The sequence below is a fragment of the Paramisgurnus dabryanus genome, chromosome 17 (genome assembly GCF_030506205.2).
Source record: "Paramisgurnus dabryanus chromosome 17, PD_genome_1.1, whole genome shotgun sequence".
NCBI classification, from domain to species: domain Eukaryota; kingdom Metazoa; phylum Chordata; class Actinopteri; order Cypriniformes; family Cobitidae; genus Paramisgurnus; species Paramisgurnus dabryanus.
In genome coordinates, this window is record NC_133353.1 from 5041986 (window position 1) to 5069028 (window position 27043).

At 37.4% G+C, this 27043-nt stretch overlaps 2 protein-coding genes across 11 annotated transcripts in view; one reads left to right on the top strand and one right to left on the bottom strand.

Annotated features, from left to right (window-relative positions):
- Window positions 1-20714, bottom strand: part of ralgapa1 (Ral GTPase activating protein catalytic subunit alpha 1) — a 78698-nt gene extending 57984 nt beyond the window's left edge. For 6 of the 10 annotated variants that reach the window (XR_010527392.2, XR_012335302.1, XR_010527389.2 and 3 more), the window contains exons 1-16: window positions 20379-20714; window positions 14933-15043; window positions 12158-12207; window positions 11543-11600; window positions 10970-11013; window positions 10596-10773; window positions 9681-9796; window positions 9218-9356; window positions 7953-8161; window positions 6714-6959; window positions 6191-6361; window positions 4278-4394; window positions 4045-4193; window positions 3836-3959; window positions 3352-3589; window positions 3076-3243 (exon numbers count right to left, since the gene is read on the bottom strand). Coding sequence is in view for 7 of the 10 variants with exons in the window: in XM_065253380.2 (XP_065109452.1) it covers window positions 3076-3243; window positions 3352-3589; window positions 3836-3959; window positions 4045-4193; window positions 4278-4394; window positions 6191-6361; window positions 6714-6959; window positions 7953-8161; window positions 9218-9356; window positions 9681-9796; window positions 10596-10773; window positions 10970-11013; window positions 11543-11600; window positions 12158-12207; window positions 14933-15043; window positions 20379-20484 (2224 nt within the window). In the remaining 3 variants the exon portion in view is untranslated. The remainder of the gene's footprint in view (window positions 1-3075; window positions 3244-3351; window positions 3590-3835; window positions 3960-4044; window positions 4194-4277; window positions 4395-6190; window positions 6362-6713; window positions 6960-7952; window positions 8162-9217; window positions 9357-9680; window positions 9797-10595; window positions 10774-10969; window positions 11014-11542; window positions 11601-12157; window positions 12208-14932; window positions 15044-20378) is intronic. The other 4 variants (XM_065253393.2, XM_065253387.2, XM_065253395.2 and 1 more) reach the window with 2 other exon arrangements.
- Window positions 20715-21575: 861 nt separating this feature from the next.
- brms1la (BRMS1 like transcriptional repressor a) lies at window positions 21576-25232 on the top strand. The gene is made up of 10 exons (XM_065253400.1): window positions 21576-22055; window positions 22224-22314; window positions 22417-22544; window positions 22633-22712; window positions 24022-24118; window positions 24232-24321; window positions 24408-24472; window positions 24567-24606; window positions 24727-24856; window positions 24962-25232. Exons 1-10 carry the CDS (start codon window positions 21920-21922, stop codon window positions 25077-25079), a joined length of 975 nt encoding a protein of 324 aa, XP_065109472.1. The 5' UTR covers window positions 21576-21919; the 3' UTR covers window positions 25080-25232.
- The last annotated feature ends 1811 nt before the right edge of the window (window positions 25233-27043 follow it).

The window sequence follows — 27043 nt, forward strand, 5'->3', positions numbered from 1 at the left end:
AATTTTTTCCTCCGCTGTATGTCTAAAGACTACCCAGCCTGATCTCACGAGAAATCGTACATATTTTACGAGTTGGGTAATTCGTATCTATTCATACGAAGTTAATCGTGCAAAATCGTACGATTCTCATGAAAAAACAACATGAAACCGTACCCCTAACCCCAACGTCACAGGGGTCAAGACAAATTGTACCAAAAATTACGAATGTGGTTGTATTAATTGATACGAATTAGCCAAGTCGTAAAATATGTACGAATTCTCATGAGATAACGCTGGACTACCCTATAACATTATAGTACAAACGTTATTTTTCAGAAGTACAATACTTTCTGTACCATGACAAATGCAACTTAAGGCCTGGGTATACTTCAGTTTTTTCACATTCGCGAGGATCTGCGTACTGCAAGCATTCTGCACAGAAATAGTATGTGCGTACTGTACATGAAATCCTGGATTTTTTGTAACGCAGGTAACTCATGCGTGTACAGGAGCATGTACTATGTAGACCAGGAGAGGTATTGCAATTTGAACGCTTGTGTTGGTGTACAATTGAAGTATACTTTGCAAACCTATTCAGTAGGGATATTTATATTGACCAGTTAACCCGTTAAAAATTAAAAACGAAGGTAAGAATTTATGACCGCTTAATATTATTAGTTTAAGAGCACCTATTGCCCGATTCACGATTTTATATTTCCTTTGGTGTGTAAGTGTGTATTAGTACATGTTAACGATATGCAAAAGGTACAAACCCAAAGTAAACGACGACGCGAGTTATTGTCTCCAACGTAAATCTCTTTTCTTGGACTACAACAAACACACCGATTGTTTACTTCCTGGGACTGGTGATGTAGACAAGACCAACATTATTATAATTCATCCCTCTTCGGACTGCTGTTAGCATTGCATTGTGAGTGAATCTTTTAAGGAGAGTCACCTTTCCGGCTTATGGACAGACCCTCGCTGATCGCCTCTGTCATAGACCGTGACCATAAACATCTCTCTTTTTGCAGAAATAGAATATGCATAAGCAAAACTTTTTTAAAAGTGTCCTGCTTAAGAAATGGCCGCTGGGGTAGATGAAAACGAGACAATCCGCCCTCTTTCGATATTAATCCTCTGGACTGATCGCGTGCTCTTTGATAATGTAATGTTGCGTAAAAATTTGATAATGTATGAATCCTGGTTCTGTTGTTAATCTGTTGCTGCTGTTTGTACATTCAAATTAAATAAAATGTTTGTATTTTTTTACCGGGTCACAGACAACCATCAACTGTATTTTTACCCAATGACAATTTAAAATTAAAATCTTATCAGTTAACCTCTTGAAAAGCACCCCCATTCTGGCCCGAAACCATGAAAATACCTACTTTCACTAAAAGGGCTGTTTTTACTAAACCATTTATAGTATAAGCATACTGTGGTATCATTAGATAGAAGACACTTTGAGCTTCGTTTTCCATGTTTCAAAATTATTTTAAGATTAAAAAAAAAAAAGTTAGAGAGGCTGAAGTACATTGTAATAAATTTTTTTTTGCATAACATCTTTTTTAACACTAAAAATCTTAATGATAAATATATGTGTGAAACCTATAAATGCAATGAGGCCAAAGCCACAAGTCTAAAGAAGTTATATTTCACGTTTGAAGTCAATAGACCCAAAAATGAGGTTCTTGCAAGAGTTTTTGTAAGACTAGTGCCTTTTCTAAGTGCCAGTCAGCCACAAAATAAAAGTCTTTTGTTTACATGCATACACGTTCGTTCTTTTTATTGTTTATCCTTATATAAGCGTATAAAATGCCGTATCCACACCAGGAAATAAAGCTTCACACAAAGATCGTTGAATTCGTGTTCTAATTGGCTACACGTTCTGTCTATCAATATTTTCCATGAAGTCATTGGAGGAACGCGCGAGTCAGATGACGTCACGATATTAGACAGCGCTGTTTGGATATTATGTATTATACTCCCGCCTACTTGTACAATCAAGTTTGAGCGCTGGTTTTGAACGCAAGTGTGCTCTCATATACAAGTGTTACGATGTAAATAGTCCTCAGATTGTATATTATAATCTATTACAAGACGTGCATATGAAATCTGTTGTAAACAATGGAAAATATATCCATATTTCACGGATTATACGCATTTGTGGACAAAACTGGTCATTGGATGTACTTTGTTGGAGAGTTTTTATGGGTTATTCACACATCTGAAACAGACTGGATTCGATTCGCGTTCCTTATACCAGCACAAAGGTAAGGAGTCAGTTTATATTATGCATGTTGTTATCTGGACTTCTGTAATAAAATACTATATTTATGATACTAGAGCAATTTAATCTCAAAACGGACACCATACACTGACGCTAAACCCTTAGACCTTTTAAACGATGTATAGTAGTGTTATTATTATTGTTGTTTGTACACAGTAGGCTATATATATATTGTTAGCAGAATTAAAAAAAACTGACGTCCTTCCGTCCGCGAGCCAGTGCGCGTCGAGAGGTTAACAGTTAAAGGAACAGTATGTAGGATTGTGGCCAAAACTGGTACTGCAATCACAAAACTTGTGGCTAAAACTGGTACTGCAATCACACAACTGGTGGCCAATACACAACATGACAACATAAACATCAGTTGAGGGCTGCAACACTTTAAATGACAATATCCTGGCCGGACCACTGTTGTCAGTGATTTAAGTATTTGAAATGAAAATTATTTCTTAATGTCTAGTAACATATCAGGGCCATTTTATGATTAATTGATATAAATTTCTTACATACTGTTCCTTTAATGTTCGGTTAACAAGCTGCGGTTGTCGGTCAGGAAAATTAACATCCCTACTATGCGGGTACGCTCGTGTATGCGCAAAAAAAAAACTATACTTCAGCCTTTAAGATGCAGACCAAAAATGGAGATATTTCAAAGCATAAAAACTTCTACATCCTTTCACAGGTCCTCTCTGTAGGAGTGATTTAAGTAAAAAAAGCAAGGGTCATACTGTGCAAAAGTTCTGGCCTAAATTTTCTTCAGATTGATATAGAGTAGACAGGAGGGGTTTGATAACCAGACTCACCCACTGTCTTCTGCCTGACAATGTTTCTGGCCTTCTCTATGCCTGGCGATCCAGCAGTAGTGGCGCTGCGCTGTCTCATCATTGCAGCTGCCTGGCCCGGCGGATCTCGACTCCAGCCTTTAGAGAACGAGCGATCCACTGCAATTTTATGCCCCTCATGGACACCACCTAGAAGTCACCAAAATATAAATATACTGGTGAATAAATCTGACATTGAGGAAAAAAATTGACATTGAGAGCAGCGTTAATGTAATTTTACATAAATTACAAGCTCACCTTTGCCTTTGTGTTTCTTTTGTTTCTGCTCGCTGAGTTTGTCCAAGGGCAGCTCGTTCAGGTCCAGGTTGTAAAGATTTCGTGCAAGCACCTTTGTAAGGGTCTCCATGGTAAGGGACCATTCGGTGACCAGCTCCTCCCAGCAGGTGAGAGAGGAGAGCACAGATAACAGGTCGTCCCACAGCTCACGAGAGATGTACACGTTCAGATTGGCTTTGATCCAGGCCACAATCAGAGTCTGATGGGAGAAAGTATGAAGTTCAGGTATATCAAAGTAGCCCTAAACTGTGACTGTCACAAAGACGTTACTGGTGTGTGTTTTAAGACAAGTTAAGGCATATTTTAAGATCCGTCAGTGTAAGTTATTTTCAGTTGAGACAGCACATGTATTAGTCCAGGACTAGCCTTAAGCTTTATCTGTGAAAAACCCTAAAAAATTCAACACATTTCTTGTTGTTTGCCATTGCGTGTTTGTAGGCTGTACCTGAAAAATTGCCCCGGACAATCGGCCCGATAAAGTGTTAGCCTTTTTCCCAAAAGGCATGATGGACGGAGGCCTTTTCATTACACATTCAGCTACCCTTAGCAACACCAACAGAATCTGCTCCCTAAAACATACACAGGACTAGCTGGTTAGTTTTTAATTTTTAATAGGTTCAGTAAAATAACTTTTAAAATAACGCATGTTTGTACCAGGTCTTTTGGTTCATGGTTTCATGCATGACCAGACTGCGGTATATGTTAAGCACACGCTTGCACATGTCAACATGTTCTTCCAGAAGAGTCTTCAACTCATTGGCGGACTCGAGGAGGAAGACATTAGAGGAATTGGTGACGAAAACCTGCAAAAAGAGAAAGATTGTGTAAAGTAGATCATATCCCTACACAGAGTTAATCCTGACATGCAAGGATAGAACTGTGGTCACCTGTAGTGTAGCTTGAACGCCAGCATGAACATTGTACTCCAGCATATCAGTGTCAGATGATTTACTCCTGCACCAATTAGAGTTTCTGTTGTGAACGGATACCGGCAGCCCCATATCCTATAAAAACAAACACATTATACATTGATTGCTACAAAAAATATCTACCAACTAACATAAGCAATTATCAAAAAATCCAACACGCATTTTAGCTCTGACAAGACACCGCACGACAACCGTTTTTTTTTTTGCACGGCACGTCAATCATTTATGTCACTATACACAGCTGATGGCGCTTTTCTATTGCATAGTACCCCATGGTTTGGGTCGGGTCAGCTTACTTTTGAGTGCTTTTCCACTGGGTGCAGTACATAGTAGCCGATAGTTTTTTAATTTCACCCCGGCAACCCAAGCTGATACCAAACGTCACGCGAAAACACTGTAGATTACTGATTGGTCTGAGAGAATCGTCCCTACCAGCGTCATTGCTATAATGCTTTAACATTATAATTAGCTTTACCTTCGTGCTAGCTTGCGCTGTCTTGAGTAAACCTGTTGTCATCTATGCTGTAAGTTCCCAAACTCCCTTTTAGTGATGAAACCATCCACAGGTTGAGAATCAGGAACACCATACCAGCTTTTTCTAGACTTGCAGTTTGTGGCGGCACATTCGTGAGGCGCATGTCCACATATATGCATATATGCTTAAACTTAAAGACACACTATGCAGTTATTTTACCTTAATACAACAGCTTCAAAGTTATTTCGGTGGTAAACAAAGTCATACTAGGGTGAATCACCCTTCTGTTGAAGCCCGGGGAGGACGCCGCTAGAAAAACCAGCAATGCAAGCTTGAGAGGAGCGCCCCTGACAAATCTCGCGAGAATCACGACTTGCTTTACGGCAACGACGTCACACATGTTAGGCTTGTTCGACTTCGCGCGGCGCCGCTAGAACTGACAGACGGATGAAGTCAAGGTGCCGCGAGAGCGAGATGAAATTACACTTCGTATGATTTCTCGGATCCTTCTTGCGGTACTTTGACATCATCCGGCTGTCGGTTCTTGCAGGAAATTACAACAGTTGCAAGTATTCCCCAACGACTCTAGGGGTTGCTGTTTGACAATAACGAAAAATGCATAGAGCGCCTTTAAATGAGACTCAGCAGAGTGCGACGACTAACGCCACAGATGTTTGTACAGTAACCGACAAAGGTAGTGATAAACGCGATGTGCAAACATCTATTTGTGGTGGTCAATTTTAATTTTGTGGTGGACTGAGAAATAAATGAATGTATGGGAATGTATAACATTCCAACAACGCCCTCACTTGTATGATGTCACAGCAGTAGAATCCGAAGTGTTACTAAACTCGATGGAAAAGCTAACCAAGCCAAAGTTAGGTGAGCTGACGCGACCAAAACTGTGGGGTACTATGCAATGGAAAAGCGCCATAGAAACATCTCACTCAGGACGGTGAGATCATTCAAAATTGGGAGAACTTACAGGTAAGTACCAAAAACATTTAGATGAGAATGTCTCAAGTGCCCATGTGGTCACCCTAAGGCACTACATTGTGTTGATCTGGGCCTGCATGATATTGGGAGGAAACTGACATTGCGATGTTTTGTTTTTCTGCTGTGTGAAATTGCGGCATGAGACCGGATCACATTAATGGGTTTAAATTCTGCCTTGCATTTCTCATAGATTTTTTACAGAGGCTTTTGTAATTTGTCCTTTGGAACCATTCTTATATAGTGTAACACTGGCAGACATCCAAAATAGTTTTCCTTTTTCAAAATAAATGTTCTGCGATCTAACTATTGCAGAGGCGCACATTGGGATGCCAATGCTGAAACATTATGTTGGGCAGGCCTACTATGTAGTAACAGCCTGAGAGTTCCTCTCGTTTCTTACCTCTTTCTCATCATCAGCTCCTCGTTCATGGACGGAGTCCAGCTGGTCTGAGAATCGGTCTTCTTCTGGCTCTCTCATAAACACAGGCTTATCCTGCTGAGAGATCCACTCCTGATACACCCGTACCACTTTACGCATGGCTGCGGCTTCACACATGGGCAGCAGAAATGCCTGTGTAATAAAAACACTCTTTATATTCAACAGTATATTTTAAGAGATCAATGAGAAGACAGATTAGACTGTATGCTTTTTACCTAAACCTAAATAAGAAACTTAATTCTTAACATTATTAAAAATATAATCTACAACAGTAAGTCTTCATCTTTGGCATGATCAGACACGGTTGTGGGGTTCCTCTTTGTGAACATCAATCAACAATGTTTCTTACAAAAGAACAAAGATCTCTTATCATTACTTCTTCAATCCAGCTTACACTTCTCATTTCTCTTTGTTGACCGTTTAGGTTTGTTGAAGCTCTTAAGTTCCTCTTATAAAAAGCTCTTTGTCCTCATAGAGGAATTACCTGTCGAAAGATCTCTGTAATGAAGTTGACGTTGGTTCTGGAAGAGCAGAGAACTCGTCTGACCACCTCGATGTCGGTGAGATGCTCCTCATCCATGCTGCAGAGGCTGGAAGTGCTGGGCTCTCTTTCGGTGAGGGTGCTGGTGTTGGAATGCGACTGCTCCGGCTCACCAGGCCCTCCACCATCCAGAGAGTCCTGTCTCGGACCTCCGTCCTCTCCTCGGGCAGCTAAGCCTGCCGCCGCTCTCTGCAACAGGAAGAATATTAGAAAAATGTATGTTATTAGCATATTCATGGTAAAATATTATACATTACAGCTGGTTATACTGTGAAAAGCCCTAAAAGCCCTATCGTTTGTGTTTATTGCCTTGCCATGTGTATCATGATTTTTTTGTGCTTTTATAAAAAAAAAGGTGATCAAATGGCACCTTTCCATTGCGTAGTACCCCACGGGTAAGGTCGTGCCGAATTACCTTACTTTTTGGGGCTTTTCCACTGGGTACAGTACTTAGTACCTGATACTATTTTTAGTACCGCCACGGTTGGGGTTTAAAGCGAGCTGAGCTGATACGAAAACGTGACGTGAAAACACTGTAGAATACTGATTGGTCTGAGAGAATAGTCACAACCAGTGTCATTGCTCTCTAAACGTAAGATTAGCTTTACCTTCTTGAGCAAACCTTTTGTCATCTGTGCTTTGTTGTAAGTTCCTTTAAGAGGTGAAAAACATCCACAGGCTAAAAATCAGGAACACCATACCAGGGTTTTCCTTGCAGTTTGCGGCGGCACATCGACTGGCGCCACAAGTGTTTGTACAGAAACTCAGACAGAAGTAGTGATAAACGCGATGTGCAAACATCTATTTGTGGTGGTCAATTTTGATTTTGTGGCAGACTGACAAATAAATGAATGTATGGGAAACACAGCATTCCAACAATACTTCCTCTGTTGCTCGCTCCCACATTTTCTATGATGTCATGCAAATATAAAAACACACCTATAATCCCTCTCACTCTAAAGTGGTACTCAATGGAAAAGCTACCAAGCCAAAGTAAGGTAAGTTGGCACAACCTGACCCATGAGGTACTATGCAATGGAAAAGCGCCAAAAGACACCCCCCCTTCATGGATCAATCATTGCAGGGTCAATGCTACAAATTTTCAGTTCCTGGTCTGGAACGTCACCTTTAAATGTGTATTACACTTATTGAAACATTACTGAGGTTTGTAGTATCTGTTACCTGGATATTCTTAGGCACATTTTCTCCTTCCATGCCAGGGATCTGTGTTCCCGTGTTTGACTTGGGCTCCAGCCAGAAGGACACCAGCCAACGGATTAATATGACTCTGGCATTGAGGAAGCTCTCTTTAGTGCAGTAAAGGGCTTCATTGGTCTCTGGGTCTCTTTTTACAACTACGTAGTAAGGCTTTGGTCTCATGGGCGGGATGTCTATTGTAAAGCAGGACACAAATCCAAGTTACCTTAGTTAATATCAATATCTTTAGGAGATAAGTGAACTGTTTGGTTCCAAAACGTGATAAATGTCTTTTTTTTTTTTTTAAATGAGTTACCGCCAAAATCAGTATTGTATCAGGTCAGTATTAAAAAGTCACTTCTTAATTTTACGCAAAATCCAAAATCTGCTGTGTTATTGTGTCATCTTTTCTCGATTTTTTCCCAAAAAGCAATAAACGCCACTCCTCCATTTTCTACAGAATGCAATAAATCTGCTCAACAAATCACAGCGCACCATTCCATGCATTGTAAACAAGAAAAAGGCGGTGCGGAATACACACGTTATTCTAGTTTTTCTCATCTACTTTGTACTTTGTGATCAACAATGAAACAAAAACAAAATAATAGTTTGATGGCATTGATAAACCTGTGGTGGTTTTCTGTGATGGGGAAGAAACGACGCAAGCCATCAAAATCTAATAATTTACGTAAGATGCACTCAGGAGACGGAAAAATGCCGGCTGTTGCTTGTTCTCCTGACAGCATCAAGCTTCTGTCATGCTAACACAATGACCCCAGAGGATCTTATGAAAAACTTTCCATTATTTTACTTGAAGCCAACGAAAATCGAGCAGGACCAAAACATTTGATCCTTAAAGTGTTCTTGAAGTGTTTTGAATATTGCCATTAATGTTTATTTTTTTAATCAGTGTATACCACTAGTCAACTAAATGTATATATCATGGTAAAGATGAATGCACATTTATATATTGATTCAATGGATTTATTGCATTTTGTGGAAAAAATCATCTGTTTTTATAATAAATCTTTGAAAATCTAATTATGGATTTGAATTTTTTATGTTTTTAAAATTTAAAGATGCTATGTGAAAGTTTGTAAGAGAAAATAGTGGTTTTCATCTTGTCACTTTCTTGGTATTGAAAACACGTTTTTACCGAAATTAGTCCAAATGGATTTATTGCGTTTTGGAACCAAACTCTAGTATATATTTTCAAATCAAGGGTCATTGCATTGTCATAAGAGTCTTACCCAGAATAGGATTGTACAAACTGGTCTCCTTTGAGAAGTTGGGGAAGATATGGGGCAGGTAATACTTTTTGAAATTGGCGAAAAGGAAAGCGAAACCCTTTTCGTGATTCTCCTTACATTTCCACTCCAGACTTTTGGCCTGTGGGGCAGAGAGCAAATGACAAGCTGAGCACATGCACTGCGGCGGGAAACAGCAGCGAGTTTGTGTTTTGTTAAAGAAAGAGGGGTTGGTGGAGGCAGGCAGCGTGTGGTACTGTTGTGTGTATTGAGGAAGGTCTGAAGCAGTGCAGCAGAAGCATCAAAATGGCACGCGAGTGTCCAGACCTCTGCGACGAAAGAAGAGCTGCATGCAGATCTGGAGTCAGTGCCTTGTAAGCTCCCTCCAGCAGGTTTCGTCAGCATTAGCGCCAAGTCAATATTAGCCATGTTTGCATTAGCAGGGTTAGTAGTAGGGGAAGAGTACCTGGTTTACCATGTATTTGAGAAGAGCCTCCAGGAAGTAACCAGTTAGATCCTCCTGGGATTTATCTCCGGATTGGGGTGGCACCAGGGGGCTGATCTCCTCTGGAGTCACTTGACCTGCAGTAGAGGACAAAACTGGCATTGTCATAAGAGTCTTACCCAAAATAGGATTGTACAAACTGGTCTCCTTGGAGACGTTGGGGAAGATATGGGGCAGGTAATACTTTTTGAAATTGGCGAAAAGAAAGCGAACCCCTTTTCGTGATTCTCCTTACATTTCCACTCCAGACCATGCTAATGGTCTAATCAGATTCAATGAATTGTGCTAAGCTATGCTAAAAGTGGTAACGCCAGACCCGGAGATCAGCTGAATGGATTCCAAAACGGTAAAAATCAAATGTTTAATGCTGCCTTCACGTGCTATCGTAATTATGGTAAATACCAAAATCCCACTTGGAAAATGCACATGAACACCCCTCATGTGGTATTTTCCACTGGGCAACTCGTAAAATATTTTGATGCCCGAGTTGCCGAGATGAGATTACCTTTGACCTTTTCAAAATGGCGGAGAGCAGCAGCAACGTTGTGAATGGTTGAATGACAACAAAAGCAATGGTAAATACCAGTTCACAAATGGAAAATGCACTTGAACGCAGCAAACTGGTAGATTCTAGTTCACAAATGGAAAATGCACTTGAACACAACACGCTGGTAAATACCAGTTCACAAATGGAAAATATAATCTTTCCCATAGCACGTGAAGGCAGCATAACTGTAGGGGAGCTGGAAAATGAGTATATTTTCAAAAAAAGGGGAGTGTCCCTTTAATGCCTACTTTTTGTACATAAGAGGCTTGCAGATTGGTAAGCTAGTTTTAATTAGCTTGTAACATTGAGCTTGTAGAATGAACACTAACCCTCCTGAAGGTTAAGCGGAGGACTGATGAGATTATCCAGGGTCCGAGGGCCCAACTCGGACTGCGGTGCTGGGAATCCTGGAATCAGACAGGCAAAGATCCATAGCTGCTCTTTTAGAGCGTTGTGTTGTAGAGCCTGCATCCACAGCAGGAACAGCCGCACTCCTTCCCTTCGAATCTATACAACACACATAAAAACACAAAACCAGGCAATAGATAATAATTAAACATCAGTGGCATTACAAACATCTACCTTTGTATGTTTGTGAAAAACACCCTGGACTATAAGTGACAATGGGATGTGTAATAAATTTAGTGATGTTACACTAACAGCAAAATCACATTTAGCACTTTTGCATGCATTTTTTTTTTACCTTTAGGGAGTTTCCAGTGTGTAGTAGTTTCTTCAAAATGAGACCTATTGATAAACAAAAGCAGGGCTAGAATTGAGCAGGGGTAGCTTACTGCACATGGTTATAGTAAAGTATATTGCATTATACATATAATGAAATATTCTGCCAATATATGTTTATAAGTTAAATACTCTCTACATATTGTTTATTGTAATGCAATGTCAGAGTTCTCGGTCAGATCTGGGTATGTCTGGTCCCCAGGTCCTTGGCATTCTCTGTTTCTCTCGGTGGTCTGTGTATCCTACTGCTACAAGGCTTTAGAGCAGAGGAAAAGGAAAGACCACCTTTCAATACAAACCCTGTTTCTTTCCTAACCAGGGACAATCTATAATTTCATGGGTCCTGGAATTTCCGAAAATATTTAAGGATGGGCCACTTTTTCCCCAGGCCAAATGTGTCTCTATTGCTTAACTTGTAGCACAAACACTTCTCACACATCTAGGACTAGTATCGTCTCATTGTCTACTGTGTGTCATATTAGTAGACACTGAATAAAATATAAGAGAAATAGATAAGGGAAACAGAAATGTTTACCTATGCTGTGGAACTGCCATCTTCCTTGTATGCGCTCGGGTAACAGCTGTAAGATTTTCTGCAAGGGAAAAAGACGTTTGAAATTTACATTCATGCATTAGGCAGAAGTTTATATACAGTGGCCTAGAGCGCATTCAAGCTTTAAATTTTATCACTGCGTGTTCCAAGGGATTTGAACCCAATGATAGTGTAATACGCATAAACATTTATAAAACTGATGAGAATGCACTTATTGCTTTTATATGGCAATACAACAGGCTACAATGTTGCAACAGTTTTCCCACAAGCAGACACCACACTTGTCTAATACTGGATTTAAATAGACACCCATATGTCTTCAAAACAAACTCATGGGGCATGAGGTAAGATAAGGCTAATGCATGACTCAATTTGTTCAGCCCACTGTTGGGTGCGGCAAGAAACACCTGTTTTATTAGTGTGTTATAATAGCCATGTGTCTTTGAGTGTATTACAATTCATAATCCATCAAGTGCACATCAATCATCAATTAATGAATGATCTCCTGTCCGATGCTGTTTACATTCCAGAAACGACAGTGTTGAAATGCACTGTACATGTCTGTGTAAGATAATGTGTTTTATCTACATTGCTTACCTCAAAAATGAACAGAATAGAATCAAGTTCCTCTCGCTGTGACTTGTGACCTACAGCAAAAAGAAAAAGAACAAAACACAGAGAATATCAGCAAGGGATCACAGAAAGCCACAGGACTGCTATTAATAGCACAACAAACAAGGATTACGCATCTGGTCCGTAGTAAATGGAAACATGGGTTGCTTCAAAACAAGCTCAGGGCATTTTGACAGAAAGACATATGATTATCATCATTGCTTATATTGATGTAGAAAACAATGCACGAAACAATTTCCTGTCTGTTAGGCATGCAGTTTTATTAGTATCGTTTTTCGTCTGTTTAGATGCAATAGAAGAATTAGGGATTAGAATTGAGGAGCTCAGATGCAAAAGTCGCTAAATGCCACCTCTGTCAAAAATGATATAACAATATAAACCGAATGGTCTCGGCTAATTCATCAAATACTTTTGCTTCAAATACGCTTAATCATGGCCTCAGGTCATTCAGAAATACTGCTTTGTTGGCTAAATCTTGGCCACTAAAATAGGCAGATTTAGTTTTTCTGAAGCCATTCAGTTGTGGACTTTCTCATGTGTTTTGGGTCGTTGTCCTGTTGCATCACCCACCTTCTACACAGTTTCAGCTGAAGTACAGACATTCTCATATTATCCTGAAGAATAGGCTTTATGCCCAGCTGCACTACTTTCTGAACTTCAGCCAGCTCCTTGTTTCCTGTCTGCCATTATTGGACAAACTGATTAATCCAGGCGTGTCTGATTATTGTTGTTATGACTACTGAGGTCAGGCACGCCTGGAATAATCGGTTTGTTTGTGACTACTGAGGTCAGGCAAACCTGGATTAATCAGTTTGTCCAATAATGGCAGACAGGAAACAAGGAGCTGGCTGAAGTTCAGGAAGTAGTGCAGCAGGGCAAAAAGCCTATTGTCTGATATACTTAGGAATTGCAAGCTGGCCGGGCCCTGATGCAGCAAAGCAGGCCCAAATCATGATGTTTTTCCACCATACTTTAAAGTTAGAATGATGTTTTCATGATGATATGCCGTGCCTTTTCCACGCCACATTTAGCCCTGTGTTTTTTTCCAAATAATTCACTTAAGTTTCATCAGCCCACAAAACATATTGCCAGTACCGCTGGAGTGTCAATGTGCTCTTTTTCAAACTTCAGGTGTGCAGCAATGTTCTTTTTATTAAGCAGTGGTTTCCTTTGTGGTGTCCTGCCATGGATACCCAGCTTGTTCAGGGTTTTACGTATTGTAGATTCATGAACAGATATGTTAGCAAGTTCCAATGATGGTTTCAAATCTTTGGCTGTCATTTGGGGTTGTTTCTTTACCTGATGAGTCTTCGTTGTGCTCTTGGTGTCATTTTGACTGGGCGCCCACTTTTTGGTAGAGTAGCAAAAGTCCCAAAGCGTCTCCATTTGTAGATTGTTTGCCAAACCTTAGACTGGTGAATTTCTAAAGTCTTTGAAGACTTTATACCCCTTTCCAGCTTCATGTTAAGCAACAATTCTTGATCATAGCTCCTCTGAAAGCTTTTTTTGGCGAGGGATGGCTCACATAAGCGTGTCTTCCTTGTGCAGAGCAAACTCCAAATGTTTAAGGGGTTTTTATCAGTCAAAGTAGCTGTAGTCTACACCTCCAAACGTATTATCTTAACAAGACTCCAGGTGTCCTAAACCCGACTCCAATTAGCTTTTTAAAGGTCATTAACTCAAGGGTTAACATACTTTTTCCACAAGCACTATGAGTTTTTTTTGGTTGTTCTCAATAAAGACATGAAATAACATATTTTTGTGTGTAATTACTTTTATACAAATAATGCTTGTCAATAACCTTGACTTAGATGAAGATCAGATCACATTTTATGACAAATTATTTGGAAAACTATGAAATTCCAAAAGGTTCACATTTTTTCTTGCCACTGCATATAATATAATTAACTGTACACAAATTTATGTTTTATATCAGCAGCAGAATCATTGTGACACTGTACCACAAGACCAGTAATAATCTGAATAAATAACCTTCCATTGATGTATGGTTTGTTTGTAAGGAAAGGACAATAGGCAGAGATATATGAAAGTCTGAGGGTGCAAAAAAATAATAATTCAGAAAATCAACTTTAAAGTTGTCCAAATAAAGTCCTTAGAAACTGCATCAACTCACAAAAATCAAGTTTTGATATATTTTCAGTAGAAAAATGTACAAAATATCTTTATGGAAAATACTCTTTTTACATAATATCCTAATGATTGATTTTGGCATAAAAGAAAAAAACTATAATTTTGACCCATATAATGTATTTTTGCTACAAATATACCTGTATACCATATGACTCGTTTGTGGTCCAGCGTCACATTTTCTCACTCAACTTTTTGTAGAAATAAAGGTGTAGAACATTCGAGCATTCAAAATGGTCAAAAATGCATACTACATTTTAAAACACACAGCCCTTGGGGATCAAAAGACAGTTCGAAAGCAGCAAGCATTTCTCTGAATACTCAATAAGCAACTGTGCAGTGTTCCAAGACATAATGAGCCTGTGTGACTGGGCACGGGTGACTGGAGGCTGCCTGATTTCTGCCATAACAAACCATTTCATGGAAACTTGCTCATTAAAATTCTGACTTCTGGTTAACTCTGTGTTTGCTCTCAGCATACACACGGTCAGTTGTCATGCAACAAAAATGATACAGTCATACATTAGGGTATGAAGGTATCGAGACATTCCACAACAGATAAGAAATGAGATGAAAATACCAGGTTCTTACCTTTCTGTTTCAGGTTAACCTCAATGGTGACAAAGTTTTCAAAGAACACATAGTAGATGTGCGAGTAATTCTGTTCGAAAAGGTGCCTGAGTTCATTCGGCTCTGCATTTTCTGCAAAAACACAACAATAGATAGATTACTAATTAGTCAGTGAGCTAAAGCTTTTTTCCAAAACAACTTAATGAACAATTAGGGAAAGTCTCTCTGGAAAAAACATAGGCTTAGTGTCTTGCTCAAAAGCAGAATGGTTAATGAATCAAGTCCTGCTGGATTTGAACCAACAACCCTCTGGTTACCAAGTTGAGTACCAGACTATGCCACCACAGAATGAGCATTTGGCATGATCCCACAAAATGTATTTGACATTTAAGCCACACTTAAAGTACATCAATGTCATTGTTGCATTAGATAACAAAATATAATATTATAATTGACTATTTAATTAAGAATAATAATTAAGATATGAAGATATGCAAAACCCTCTTAGTGCGTTTGGTATAAACCGGTATTCTGAATGAGCTGAGGCCAGGATGGAGCAGATTTTAAGCTAAAGTATTTGATAAATGTATAATAATACTATAGGCGGAGTTTCGAGTGTGTGTTTGGGGGGCCCCTACCGGCAAACAAGGGTACTGCAATATTTGATATTAGCGAGAACGTACGGCTTCGTGGTTTTTACATATGGTTTAAATGAATTAAAACAATTTTAGCCTTAAGTTACTCCTTCTACAAAACTACAAATATTAAGATTAGACAACTAAAATATGAATGCTTATATTTCTATTTCATTAATAGCTCTGGTTCTGGGGGTCAGTGCCCCCACCGCCCTCCCCAAACTCAACAAATATTTATATATTTATTTATTTATATTAATTATATTTATTTATATGAATTTTATTCTTGTTTTTGTGGTTTTACATTTATTTTTACCTACTAATATATATATAAAACCAAAAATGGATTTAATCATCCTCCGGTTTATCAGTAATTTTTTGCATTAGTGCCCTCTTGGCTCATTAGACATAATATTAAATGTTTTCTCATTTTTAAGTCACTTAAGATAAATGTGTCTGCTAAATGAAAAATGTAAATATGTTCTGTTAGCCATAACAGGTTAGTGTGGCCATGAGTGTGACGCGTTTTCAAAGAGTCACTAATTAAATTTTACAATGACAGAAATGCATTCAGGGTGAGAGCAAACAGGGTAAGAGTTCAACCCCGTCCTCTCCATCAGCACTGTGGCATAGAATGTCTCATGAATCTACTAAATGAAAAATATATATTGACACTTCTATTATAAATCTATTCTTTATCGAAAATTCAAAAATAAACAATTTTAATAAAACTCTTTAAGGAGCAACAGGTTTATTCAAAAAGTTTTATTTATTAAATTTTACTAAATATTATGCAGGGCACACATAATGTGAGTCAGTTTTTTTACCTATGGAAACATTTATGTTAGTCAATATTTGGGCATGAGCTCAGATCTGGCCAAAACTCGATCCAGCAGCACTTATCATCTCCAGCCCTGATCAAACGTTCCCATGGTGTCTAGGGACATTAGTCAAGTGGCTGTACCAAGTATGTTACCAAAGCTGTTAGCCTGTAGCATGCAAGCCAACACTGAGCTTGATAAAAGACCTGTTCCAGATAAACACAGATAAATATTTGGGCCAAGGGTGACATTTGTCACGAGAGAGATGGTATAACAGCGGAGGAGTTCTGCTTGTTCAACAGGTACCTCTGGCCTTCATCATAGACTAACTGGCTGTATCTCTATAAACAGTCATAACGAGGAAAAAATTGGCTGAATATACAGTGCAGGAAAGAGAACGGGCAGATGGATGGTGCTTACATTGGCTGTGAGAAAAATTTGTGACATAAAATAGGAAACTCAAATAGAACACTGCTTGTGCTTGACGGGTAAATATAAAGTATTAAGATAATGGCTCATCTTTAAAAATAAACCTAAAACCACAAAACGAACAACACAATTTTTAAAATGTTTAAAGATGCATTGCTAGTCTAGACGTCTAGTCGACAGTGGGGCCAATAAACAGCTGTGTTTATCACACTTCCTCTACAGTATTCAAGAAAATATATGGCTTGAATTCCTTCAACAAAACATTTAAAATGACATGTTTTTAATAATTCACATAAACAGCAGGTGCAGGATGGGTAATTCTGCTAAGTTTATTACTTAGGTTTGTTAATATGCTAATATAGTGATGCTTGTCCAAGTCACATTTTGGGTGTCTCTCACGAAATTCAGATTTTGAAGGTGCCCATGCATCAGAATTTTTAAAAAGGCCTTGAAGCCAATTTTTTGCACATATAAGATTTCTTCTTACAATCATTATTTTTAGAGGATTTAAAAAATATTTCCTATAGAATTATTTAAAATTTTTAGATTATTATTATCAAAAATTATCATTACCGCAACATGATATTACATTCAATATATGAATTTACAAACTCATGTTTCGGTAATGAAAACTAAAAAGTTGTCTCTGTACTATGACAAACAAAATTTTAACTTTTATCTGGAGACAAAAAATAAGAACTGCTTATTTGGTAGCCATCTTCAGTGTCACAGTCAATTATGTCCCTTCCAACAATTTTTTTTGAAAATGTTAGTTCCTTGAAGCCTTAAACGGTGATTGAAAACTTTTGCGGAGGATGAATGAATGAGGATGAAGGAGGATGAATCTAAATTTACCAATGATCACCAAACACCACGTTTCTACTGTATATGTTTATAGTACAACATGCTATGCATATATTTTTTATCTATAAATATTTCCATGTCAAAAAACCTAATCCAGTCATGGACACATTGCGGTAATGAAAATTTTCCAATTAAATGTGGAAAAAACAACAAAATTGATTTTTATGATGTCATTTGAAATCATGTGCAAAATAGTACATGAAGAAATGTTTATGCTTCTCATTTTGATAGCATTTACTTTTATCAAAATGTTTCATGAATCATGACACCTCGCAATTCTAATTTCACGAGAATCACCCATTTACGAATTCAACTTAAAATGTAGCTTAGTAAGACACACATCTCTATTGCTAATGCGTATTACTACCTAGGAATCCACTGAGAACCCATGTAATAATTGACTTCACAGAAAATATTACCATTAAACACATCAGCATTTCTCAAGTGTAGCATACTACAGACGGAGATAGTACAGGAATGCTAGTGTAGTAATGAAGGCCTTCATCCTATCAAGACTCAAACTCAAAACATTTGGGGGGGTTGTAAATGGGGAGTTTTCTAAGGTTTGATTGTGTTTATGGGGTACACTGTAACGTGTTTGTGCTTTGTTAAAAAAACATTATTTTTCATATATATATTTTACTTTAATCCTGCACCGCTGTTTCCATGCTTATAAAAGCATGCTTATTAGTACCTGGGTCTATGAAGCCCCTCCATCAGAAATACTCAATATGCTCAGATTGGTTAGCTGTCTCAGTGTGCTGTAATTGGCTGTTTCGAAAAGCCCCCTAGACTGTGTGTTCCCGGGGGCAGGGTTTATGTAATTTTGGGGTTTGTGGTGTCACCAACCCAGGAAGATATATATAAATTATATATAAAATATAAAAATGTATAGACACATGTAAATATTTCTTAAATATTTTAAATATTCCCACCTATGCAAGCCAGCTAGGGTGCGCGGCATAGAGCGATCACACTAGTCAAACGAACCAGGCTTTGGGGGTCAAATGCGCTGGGCGTGGTTTGGATAGTGTGAGTGCACCCTTGGTTAGGGGAAATCCAGCCATTCACTGTAGTTTTTTAGAAGTGATTTCTGGTGTTGTTTATGCTCAAACAGCAATGTTACACACCAGAATCAACTTCACCTTTAAATTCATGCATTGGCAGACGCTTTTATCCAAAGCGATTTAGTGCATTACAAGCTAAACATTTTATCATTATGTGTGCTCCTAGAATCGAACCCATGACCTTCGCACTGCTAAACAATGCACATTATATACTGCATACTAAATAATAAACCTTATGTTGTTATATCAAAAGCAATTGTATGAAACAGCTTACAAATGCAACCATATTAATAATATCTTGTTCTTACGTCAAATTCCAAAAGCATGCTATTTTTCCCCACCTTTCCCACTTCTGCACGCCCAACAAGTTATTTTCTCTAAGTAGATAAGTGAATTTGCTTTTATATGTGTGAACAATGAGTCTATCATTATACAAAGCACAGTGACCAACTGCAACGAAATGCACCATGGCTACTTCAAATAAACTTACAATTATGCACTCTTCAAATAAGAAGTGTTATACTAATGAGTTTCCCTAACTAGTATTAATGCATACAACTTCACCTGCTACCTACAGTGGCAGTTCAACTTTTTCTTGCAGATTCCTTGCCTTTCAAAGTAACACACAGTGTTGGGTTTCAAAACAACCATCAAAGTAGAGCAACACAATAGTACCAGGAAGCCAGTAAATGGTCGCACGGAGCACTACAGGAAAAGGGGTCATGATTAATCACTAACTGCAGAAGCCAACATTTCAAATGACACTTTCAATTCACGCCAAAGACAAAAGCAACTCCACATTTACAGAGTGAAATCTGTGGTGTTACATAAAATGTTTTTGTCCAACATTAACCGGGAAGTCTGTGGAGCCTGACTCCAGAAACAATCCTAAGACGCAATGCTTGTGACTTCCTATACTAATCCCAGAGGAAGTGCTGAGTTTATTTCTGGTATTCAGTTATGTTACACCCAGTCCTGGAGAATCAAATCTTCAAATGCTGTCCCCACCCAAACAAGAGGCTCAAATTAATCTTTAGTCACTTAAAGACCTGTATTTCCCCTTGTATTGCATAAATCCATCTGTGGCTGACTAGGTATGACACATCATACATTACATGATTCAACTGATCATACTCCTTGTTGACATTGAGACACTCTCCCCCCACACCCCAAAAAACTGCACCCAATTAAATAAATACTTTATAAACTTCAAGAAAAGATATCCAGGCAATCACTTGCACACAGAACAACCATCAATTATTCAAATGTATAAATATATCAGGACTACATACAAATTGTTATGTCAATGTACTACGTTTGTAAACAGTCAAATCTATTTATCATAACATTGTTTGACATCTAAAGAGTTCCCATCGTAAAGGCTTTGGGGTAAAACCAATGCATGTCATAACATGACACCCACTGCGAAGACACAAACACCCAGACATGCAAGACACGGGACCCTTTAAAATCATTGCATAACAAGGCATAGTTTGCAGAACAACTCTTAAATAATTATTAGTATGCTTTAAAACAACAAAATAATTTGTCACCCCACGATTGCTGCAATCTCATATATCCATATCTAGCATGCTAGCTTAACACAAGTTAGGACTAACCCAATGAAATGAAAACAAATGTTATTTCTCACCAATAACGATTCTCAGGTGTTTTAATCTTGTCAGCACGTCCTTTTTAGGGTCCAGCACTTTCTGCGTCGATTTCTTGACATCTCCATGAGGTTTTTTAGAGAACATCCCGAGATGTTTTGAAGAGCTAATGTTAATCTTCAGTTAATTCCCTCAGGCATGGACGGCTCTGACAGATTCACGGAGCGGAAGGTGTTATGGGTCGTGAGGAAACGTGATAAATTAGTGGCGAGGGGTGCATTTTTGCAGAGGTGGTCGGACAAAAGAAAAACTGCAGCCAGCCCTCCTCTAAGAACTACACACCTCTCTGAAGATCTAAAAACATGGCGGAGGACGCGACATGAGAAAACACCTTCATCGATGCCAGAGACATTCAACGCTAACACGTCATATGAGACCAATCACTGTACAGAATTGTATCATATTTCATTTTTTATTTATGTTTGTACTATATAATGTACATGGAAAATATCTTACTATTTCTCAATAAATTGGAAGTAGTAAAAAACAAGAAAAACTCTACTTTAATAGGAATAGAACATAATAAATGTAATTATGATAGATTCCATAATAAAATAATAATAATACATTTGAAATGTTTTATATAATGTAATACAATAATAGGTTAAAATAATATGAAATTCCACCATTAATTATTTCATTATTAAATTTGTATTTACCGGCCAAATAATTATTGGTAATTATATTAGGGCTTTTATTTCTAAAAAAAAATTATGTTGCTGTCGTATGTAATAAAACGACTAAGAGGTTCGAAATATATCCATGCGAAATGCTTTTATTTAATATTAAAAAAAATTTAAAGAACCTGACAAAAGAGTGTTTAAATTTTTTTTTTAAATGTATAGTAACTACAGCAAATATTTTACTTTTACTCAACAGCAGCAGACACTTTTTTTTATTTGAATGGATCAACAATAACTATAAGCATCTGATTAAAATTAAATGTAAATATAACTAAATATTTAAACTATAATTAAATATGTTTTCTCAGTGCCTCAAAGAGAATAACAGAATCATTTTACACTTTCGACGATCGATTTATACAGCCTATTTTAAAAGCCCTAAACGCAGTCGAGTGACGACTGGGAAATGTAGTTTATTTGTCAGCTAGAAACACTTGTGGTTTACGGAGCTAAGTCACAATAAAAACTACAAACCCCAGGGCGCTACATCAGCGCGCAATAGGCGCCAGAGCCCCAGCATTTCACATGATAGCATGCCTTGGTTAACGTAGTAAACCATAGATATATTTGTGTCAAAATACTAAAACAGATAAACGATTGCTTTTTTTTTTTAAGAAATATTGCTTTATTTTGATTTCTCAATATCGATAACAAACATCACATAATGTTATAGATTTGAACGTGCGTGAGCACGATAATGTACATGTTAGGTAGACGTCAGTGTTTGTTTTGTTTTTAGCAATATCAAGCTAACCCACACGTTTGACATACACCTTTAAGTCCTTTCGAATAAAATAGGTAAATAGATTTGTTAGTTATCGTTATTTTTTGCGCAAGTAATGCCAGTACACGCGAGAGAAAAGAAAGAGAGCAATCATGAAGAGATGGAAGTGGACTTCGCAGAGCAAGATGGGAGCAGTTCAGATGACGAGGAAACCGAGAGCTCGTCTGTCTCAGAGGATGGAGAAAGTTCAGGTGAAGATTACAACTTTGAGAAATAAATATGCATTTACCTTCCTAAACTAACTTACACAGATATAGATGGATTGCTGTTTTTATATAATGTAATGAATGAATCAAAGGTAGCATGTTGTGACGTGTGACTTTAATTAACTCATTAATTCAGTATATTTGTCAATGCAGAAATGGACGATGAAGACTGTGAAAGGAGAAGAATTGAATGCATTGACGAAATGACTAATCTTGAAAAACAGTTCACTGACCTCAAAGACCAGTGTGTATATTTATTATTCATTATAATTTATTACACATAAACTACTTTACATAAAATGCATATGTATTTTTCAACTGATAACTTGTGCATTATCCTTATAAGGTTATACAAAGAGCGTCTGAATCAAGTTGATGCCAAACTCCAGGAAGTGATGTCAGGAAAGGCCCCTGAGTACTTGGAGCCTCTTGCAACACTACAGGAGAATATGCAAATTAGAACAAAAGTTGCAGGTCGGTATGATGTGCACACCAAATATGTGCGGTAAACATCATTTCATTTACTACAATGTCCCGTAATCCTAAATGTATGCATCTATAGGCATCTACAGAGAGCTCTGCTTGGATTCTGTGAAGAATAAATATGACTGTGAAATGCAAGCAGCGTTTCAGCATTGGGAGGTAAGCACTTAAAGTTGCCATGAAACGGAAGTAGCAGTTGTCTTATTTTTTTTCCCGCGGTGTCGTATATCCGAGTGTAATGCAAAAAAGATAGGGCAGGACTTAAATTTGTCTATCGAGAACTGCTTGGATCGTTTTAAGTTGGGTCATGTTGTTAATTGCTAATTTGCTGCGATCTTTTCCCGGACCCTGCCCACCTGCCATATCATATGACCAGAAGAGAGATTGTTTCGAGGAGGAGAGGAGATTTGCGTTTTTTGATTAATGAGAACACGTGAATTTTAAAAAGCTCACAGATGAGTAAAAAAGACCCCACCACAATATTTCAAAAAAAATAACAGTTTTTCATTTCAAATTTTTTATTTTTAAACATGCTAATTTTCCAGCTCCCCTAGAGTTAAACATTAGATTTGTACCGTTTTGGAATCCATTCAGCCAATCTCCGGGTCTGGCAGTACAACTTTTAGCATAGCTTAGCATAATCCATTAAATCTGATTAGACCATTAGCATCGTGCTCAAAAATAACAAAAGAGATTTTTCCTATTTAAAACTTGACTCTTCTGTAGTGAGTGACATCATGAGACGCAATAATATTACGCTAGGGCTGTCACAATTATGAAATTTGACTTTTAATTGATTAATAAATTGTGATGATTAATTGCCTGTTTATTGCTTTGACATTTAATTCTCATAAATTTTTTTATTTATGAAATATTTTTCACAGATTGTTGTGGTTATTAAATTTTTTTTGCAAGGTTTATCTGGTAGTAAATATTTATACACACAACACATAATTTAAAAGTAATCTGATACTGTCTCATTTATACAGGCGCTGCAGCTCCCCCTTGTGTTATTTAGAGAGATGTGCAATCATTGCGGTGATCTGAAATCATCGCGATGAGGTTAAACAATTGCAATGAGATGATAATTTAATAATTGTGACAGCCCTATATTACGCAGCGCCTAAAAATAGTCCCCCTTGGTTACTTTCAAAACCAGGGAACTATTTTCGGGGACTGCGTAATATCATTGCATCTCCTGCAGCCATGTTATGGCAGCAAAGCCCCTGATTATTACGCCAGAAGGAGAGTATAGTTAATAGCTATATCGCAACTTTTAATTTTCCGTAGGTCTTTATACACGATGTAACTTAAGAAGAGTCAAGTTATCAAATATCGGTATCGGCGCAGAAATATCGGTGCATCCCTAGTTTTCACCATTTCCACCAAATGCTTGCCAAAGATGATGCTTTAAAATTTCATGCTCTCTTTAAAAATGCACTAAATCTGTTCCCATTTTGTATTCCAGAGTGAGAAACTGCTATTATTTGATACAGTGCAAAGTGAATTAGAGGAGAAGATAAGGCGATTGGAGGAAGACAGACATAGCATTGACATTACCTCAGGTGCTGGAATTGTTAACACAGGCTAACCAGTGTGCTCACTTACTATCTCACTTACTGCTGCTTACTACTAATGTGGTGTTATTTATTCTGTCTTTGTTGTATTCCATCCACAGAGCTCTGGAATGATGAGTTACAGTCAAGAAAAAACAAGAAGAAAGATCCATTCAGTCCAGAAAAGAAGAAAAAGCCTGTCGTTGTATCAGATATCCTTTACCACACCTTGCAGAATATACCTAAAATCTTATATTTGTTTATATGAACAACCGTATCAGTTTCTTAACATGGATACGCCCATATATTGTATATATGCTGCAAGACCTGGATATACTGGAGGACTGGACCGCTATCAGAAAGGTTAGCTCTGTAAAAGACTCAATTCTTACCTCCTATGTAAAGAATAAATAGCTTTGTCTTTATATACAAGCAATGCATCATGTTTGTCCTGCAGGCCATGGCAACATTAGGACCTCACAGAGTTAAGACTGATGGTAAGATCATATTTATATAATAGGGCAGTGCATACGTTGATTTGCTTTTTACATGGTATATATGCACCAGCACAGATTTTTTTTAGCCTCAATTTTTTTGCATCACTTTGCATTTTGTAGTCGCATGCTCAAAGAGTGATAAACACCAACACACTGCACGCTCGGAGGATGGACGCCTGTTTTACGACGGCGAGTGGTTTGGCCGCGGTCAAGCCATATGTATCGACAAGAAAGATGAATATCCCACGAGGTGAGAGATTTAAGTCACCATTTTAAAAATACACCCGAGCCAGTATTGATCGCTTTGCAGCATTTTGGCAAGCAATTTTTCTCTGCTATCTTCTCTTTCAAACAGCGCCGTAATAACTACAATCAATCAGGATGAGGTTTGGTTTAAACGGGTCGATGGCAGCAAGTCAAAACTCTACATCTCACAACTTCAAAAAGGCAAATACACCATAAAACATGCCTGAGACCTGATTGCTTTTCACTGCGGCAGTCGGGAATGTTTAATAGTGTCATTTATTGTACAGGTTATCACGTTTAAATACTTTTTTGGTTGTGTAAAAAGATTAGTTGATGTGTTGTCTTGTACTTTGTTCAATAAAATGCCATTTGTAAGATTATTACTTGTATGAACAATGTCAAAAATGTAATATGATGAAATGTGATACTTTTGTATTTTGCTATAGGGTTCACTTTCCATTTAAATCTTGCTAGTTAACAAGATCAATGAATGAATTTTCAATTCAATGTTTACTTTAATAATGTACAATGTCCGGCCACCAGTGTTTAACAGGTTTTTTTACATTACTCATTACTGTTTTCATACACACAATACATTTTGATGTCACAACAAAATTAATCTGACTTGTTTGTGTAGCATCTTTAGGAGCTAATAAACAAGACTTTACCACAGTATTTAAAACAAATCTAAGCTGTTATGTTATGCAGGACACTAGTTATTAATGTCCACTATGTTTGAAGATGATCTTGCTGCTCTGTTTACAGTTTAAAACAAGCCATTAATGTGGTTAATACTTTGTTATTCATTATGTAGTGTGCATTTCAGTTTTGGTTCATTTTTCTTGTTTATTGGAGTTATAGCACCACCCTCTGATTTGTTGTTGTTGTTGTTGTTGTATTGTGATCATTGTTTTATATTTTCCTCAGATTTTCAATATTTTTGATAATTCTGTGCTGTATGTGTTTTATTTCTTATAAAATGACATTGAACAAACATCTTGGAAAGTGGTTTCAGTAAATAGTAGGGGTGTAACGGTACTAAAAAAATCATGGTTTGGTGCGTCCCTCGGTTTTGAAGCCACGGTTTGGTTCATTTCCGGTACAGTAAGGGCAAAAATGCTAACATTAAACTGCAGGTTGTTTATTACTATAAACTTTTTTTTAACAATTTGTTTACACTTTTTTTTAAACACTTTTTATTAAAATATGATATATAAAATAAGAAATAAAATACTGCTGCAAAATTCTCATTATTTTATAACATTAGGTAACTCTTTTCTTAACCTTCTCATAAACTTTTTTTTACTGAAACCTTGCACTAAACTAACAAATTCAATACCTGAATAGATTTATGAACTATTAGCCTACATTTTTGCCACCAAAAATTTTTTTATGTTTTGATTTATTTTTGATTTTTTTAACTCACAGTATTGAATTGGTTATGTAGTAGTTTTTTTAAAGGCGCAGTGTGTAATTTTTAGAAGGATCTCTTGATAGAAATGCAAAATAATATACAAACCTATATTAATCTGTATAAAGACCTTTCATAATGAACCATTATGTTTTTATTACCTTAGAATGAGACATTTTTATCTACATACACCGAGGGTCCCCTTACATGGAAGTCGCCATTATGTGCCGCCATGTTTCTACAGAAGCTCTTAACCGACAAACTTTATTAAGTTATATATTTGTCCCGTGTTGGCTACCGTAGCTTCTCTATGCGTTTCAAAAGCAAGGGGTCTGCTGTGAAGTGAGCTGTTCGTTGCAATTTTCAACCTCACCATTAGATGCCGCTAAAATTTACACACTGCACCTTTAATAATACGTTTTATAAAAAGTATCTTGGCATATTTAACGAGGTGGCTAATTCGCATTAAATCATAAGTTTATTATCCTTTTTTTTATTATTATAACGCTATGTTTTTGTACGATTCACTTTGTATGAATTCGTATGGATTAGGCAATCATAAAATATGTACACGCTCTCATGAGCAGTGTTGGGGAAAGTTACTTTTAAAAGTAATGAATTACAATATTAAGTTACTCCCCAAAAAGTAACTAATTGCGCTACGTAGTTACTTTTCATGAAAAGTAATGCTTACATTACTTTTTAGTTACTTATGTGTTACTTTTTCTTACTTGGCTGATTTGTTATCTCTTTCAGGCCTTGCAGGTGTTTTTTTATGAC

Coding starts and splice junctions, on each gene's coding strand:
- brms1la (XM_065253400.1), top strand. CDS start 21,920: ATGCCAGTACACGCGAGAGAAAAGAAAGAGAGCAATCATGAAGAGATG. Junction 24,322..24,407: donor AAAGCCTGTCGTTGTATCAG/ATATCCTTTACC, acceptor TAACATGGATAC/GCCCATATATTGTATATATG. Junction 24,607..24,726: donor TCACAGAGTTAAGACTGATG/GTAAGATCATAT, acceptor TGCATTTTGTAG/TCGCATGCTCAAAGAGTGAT.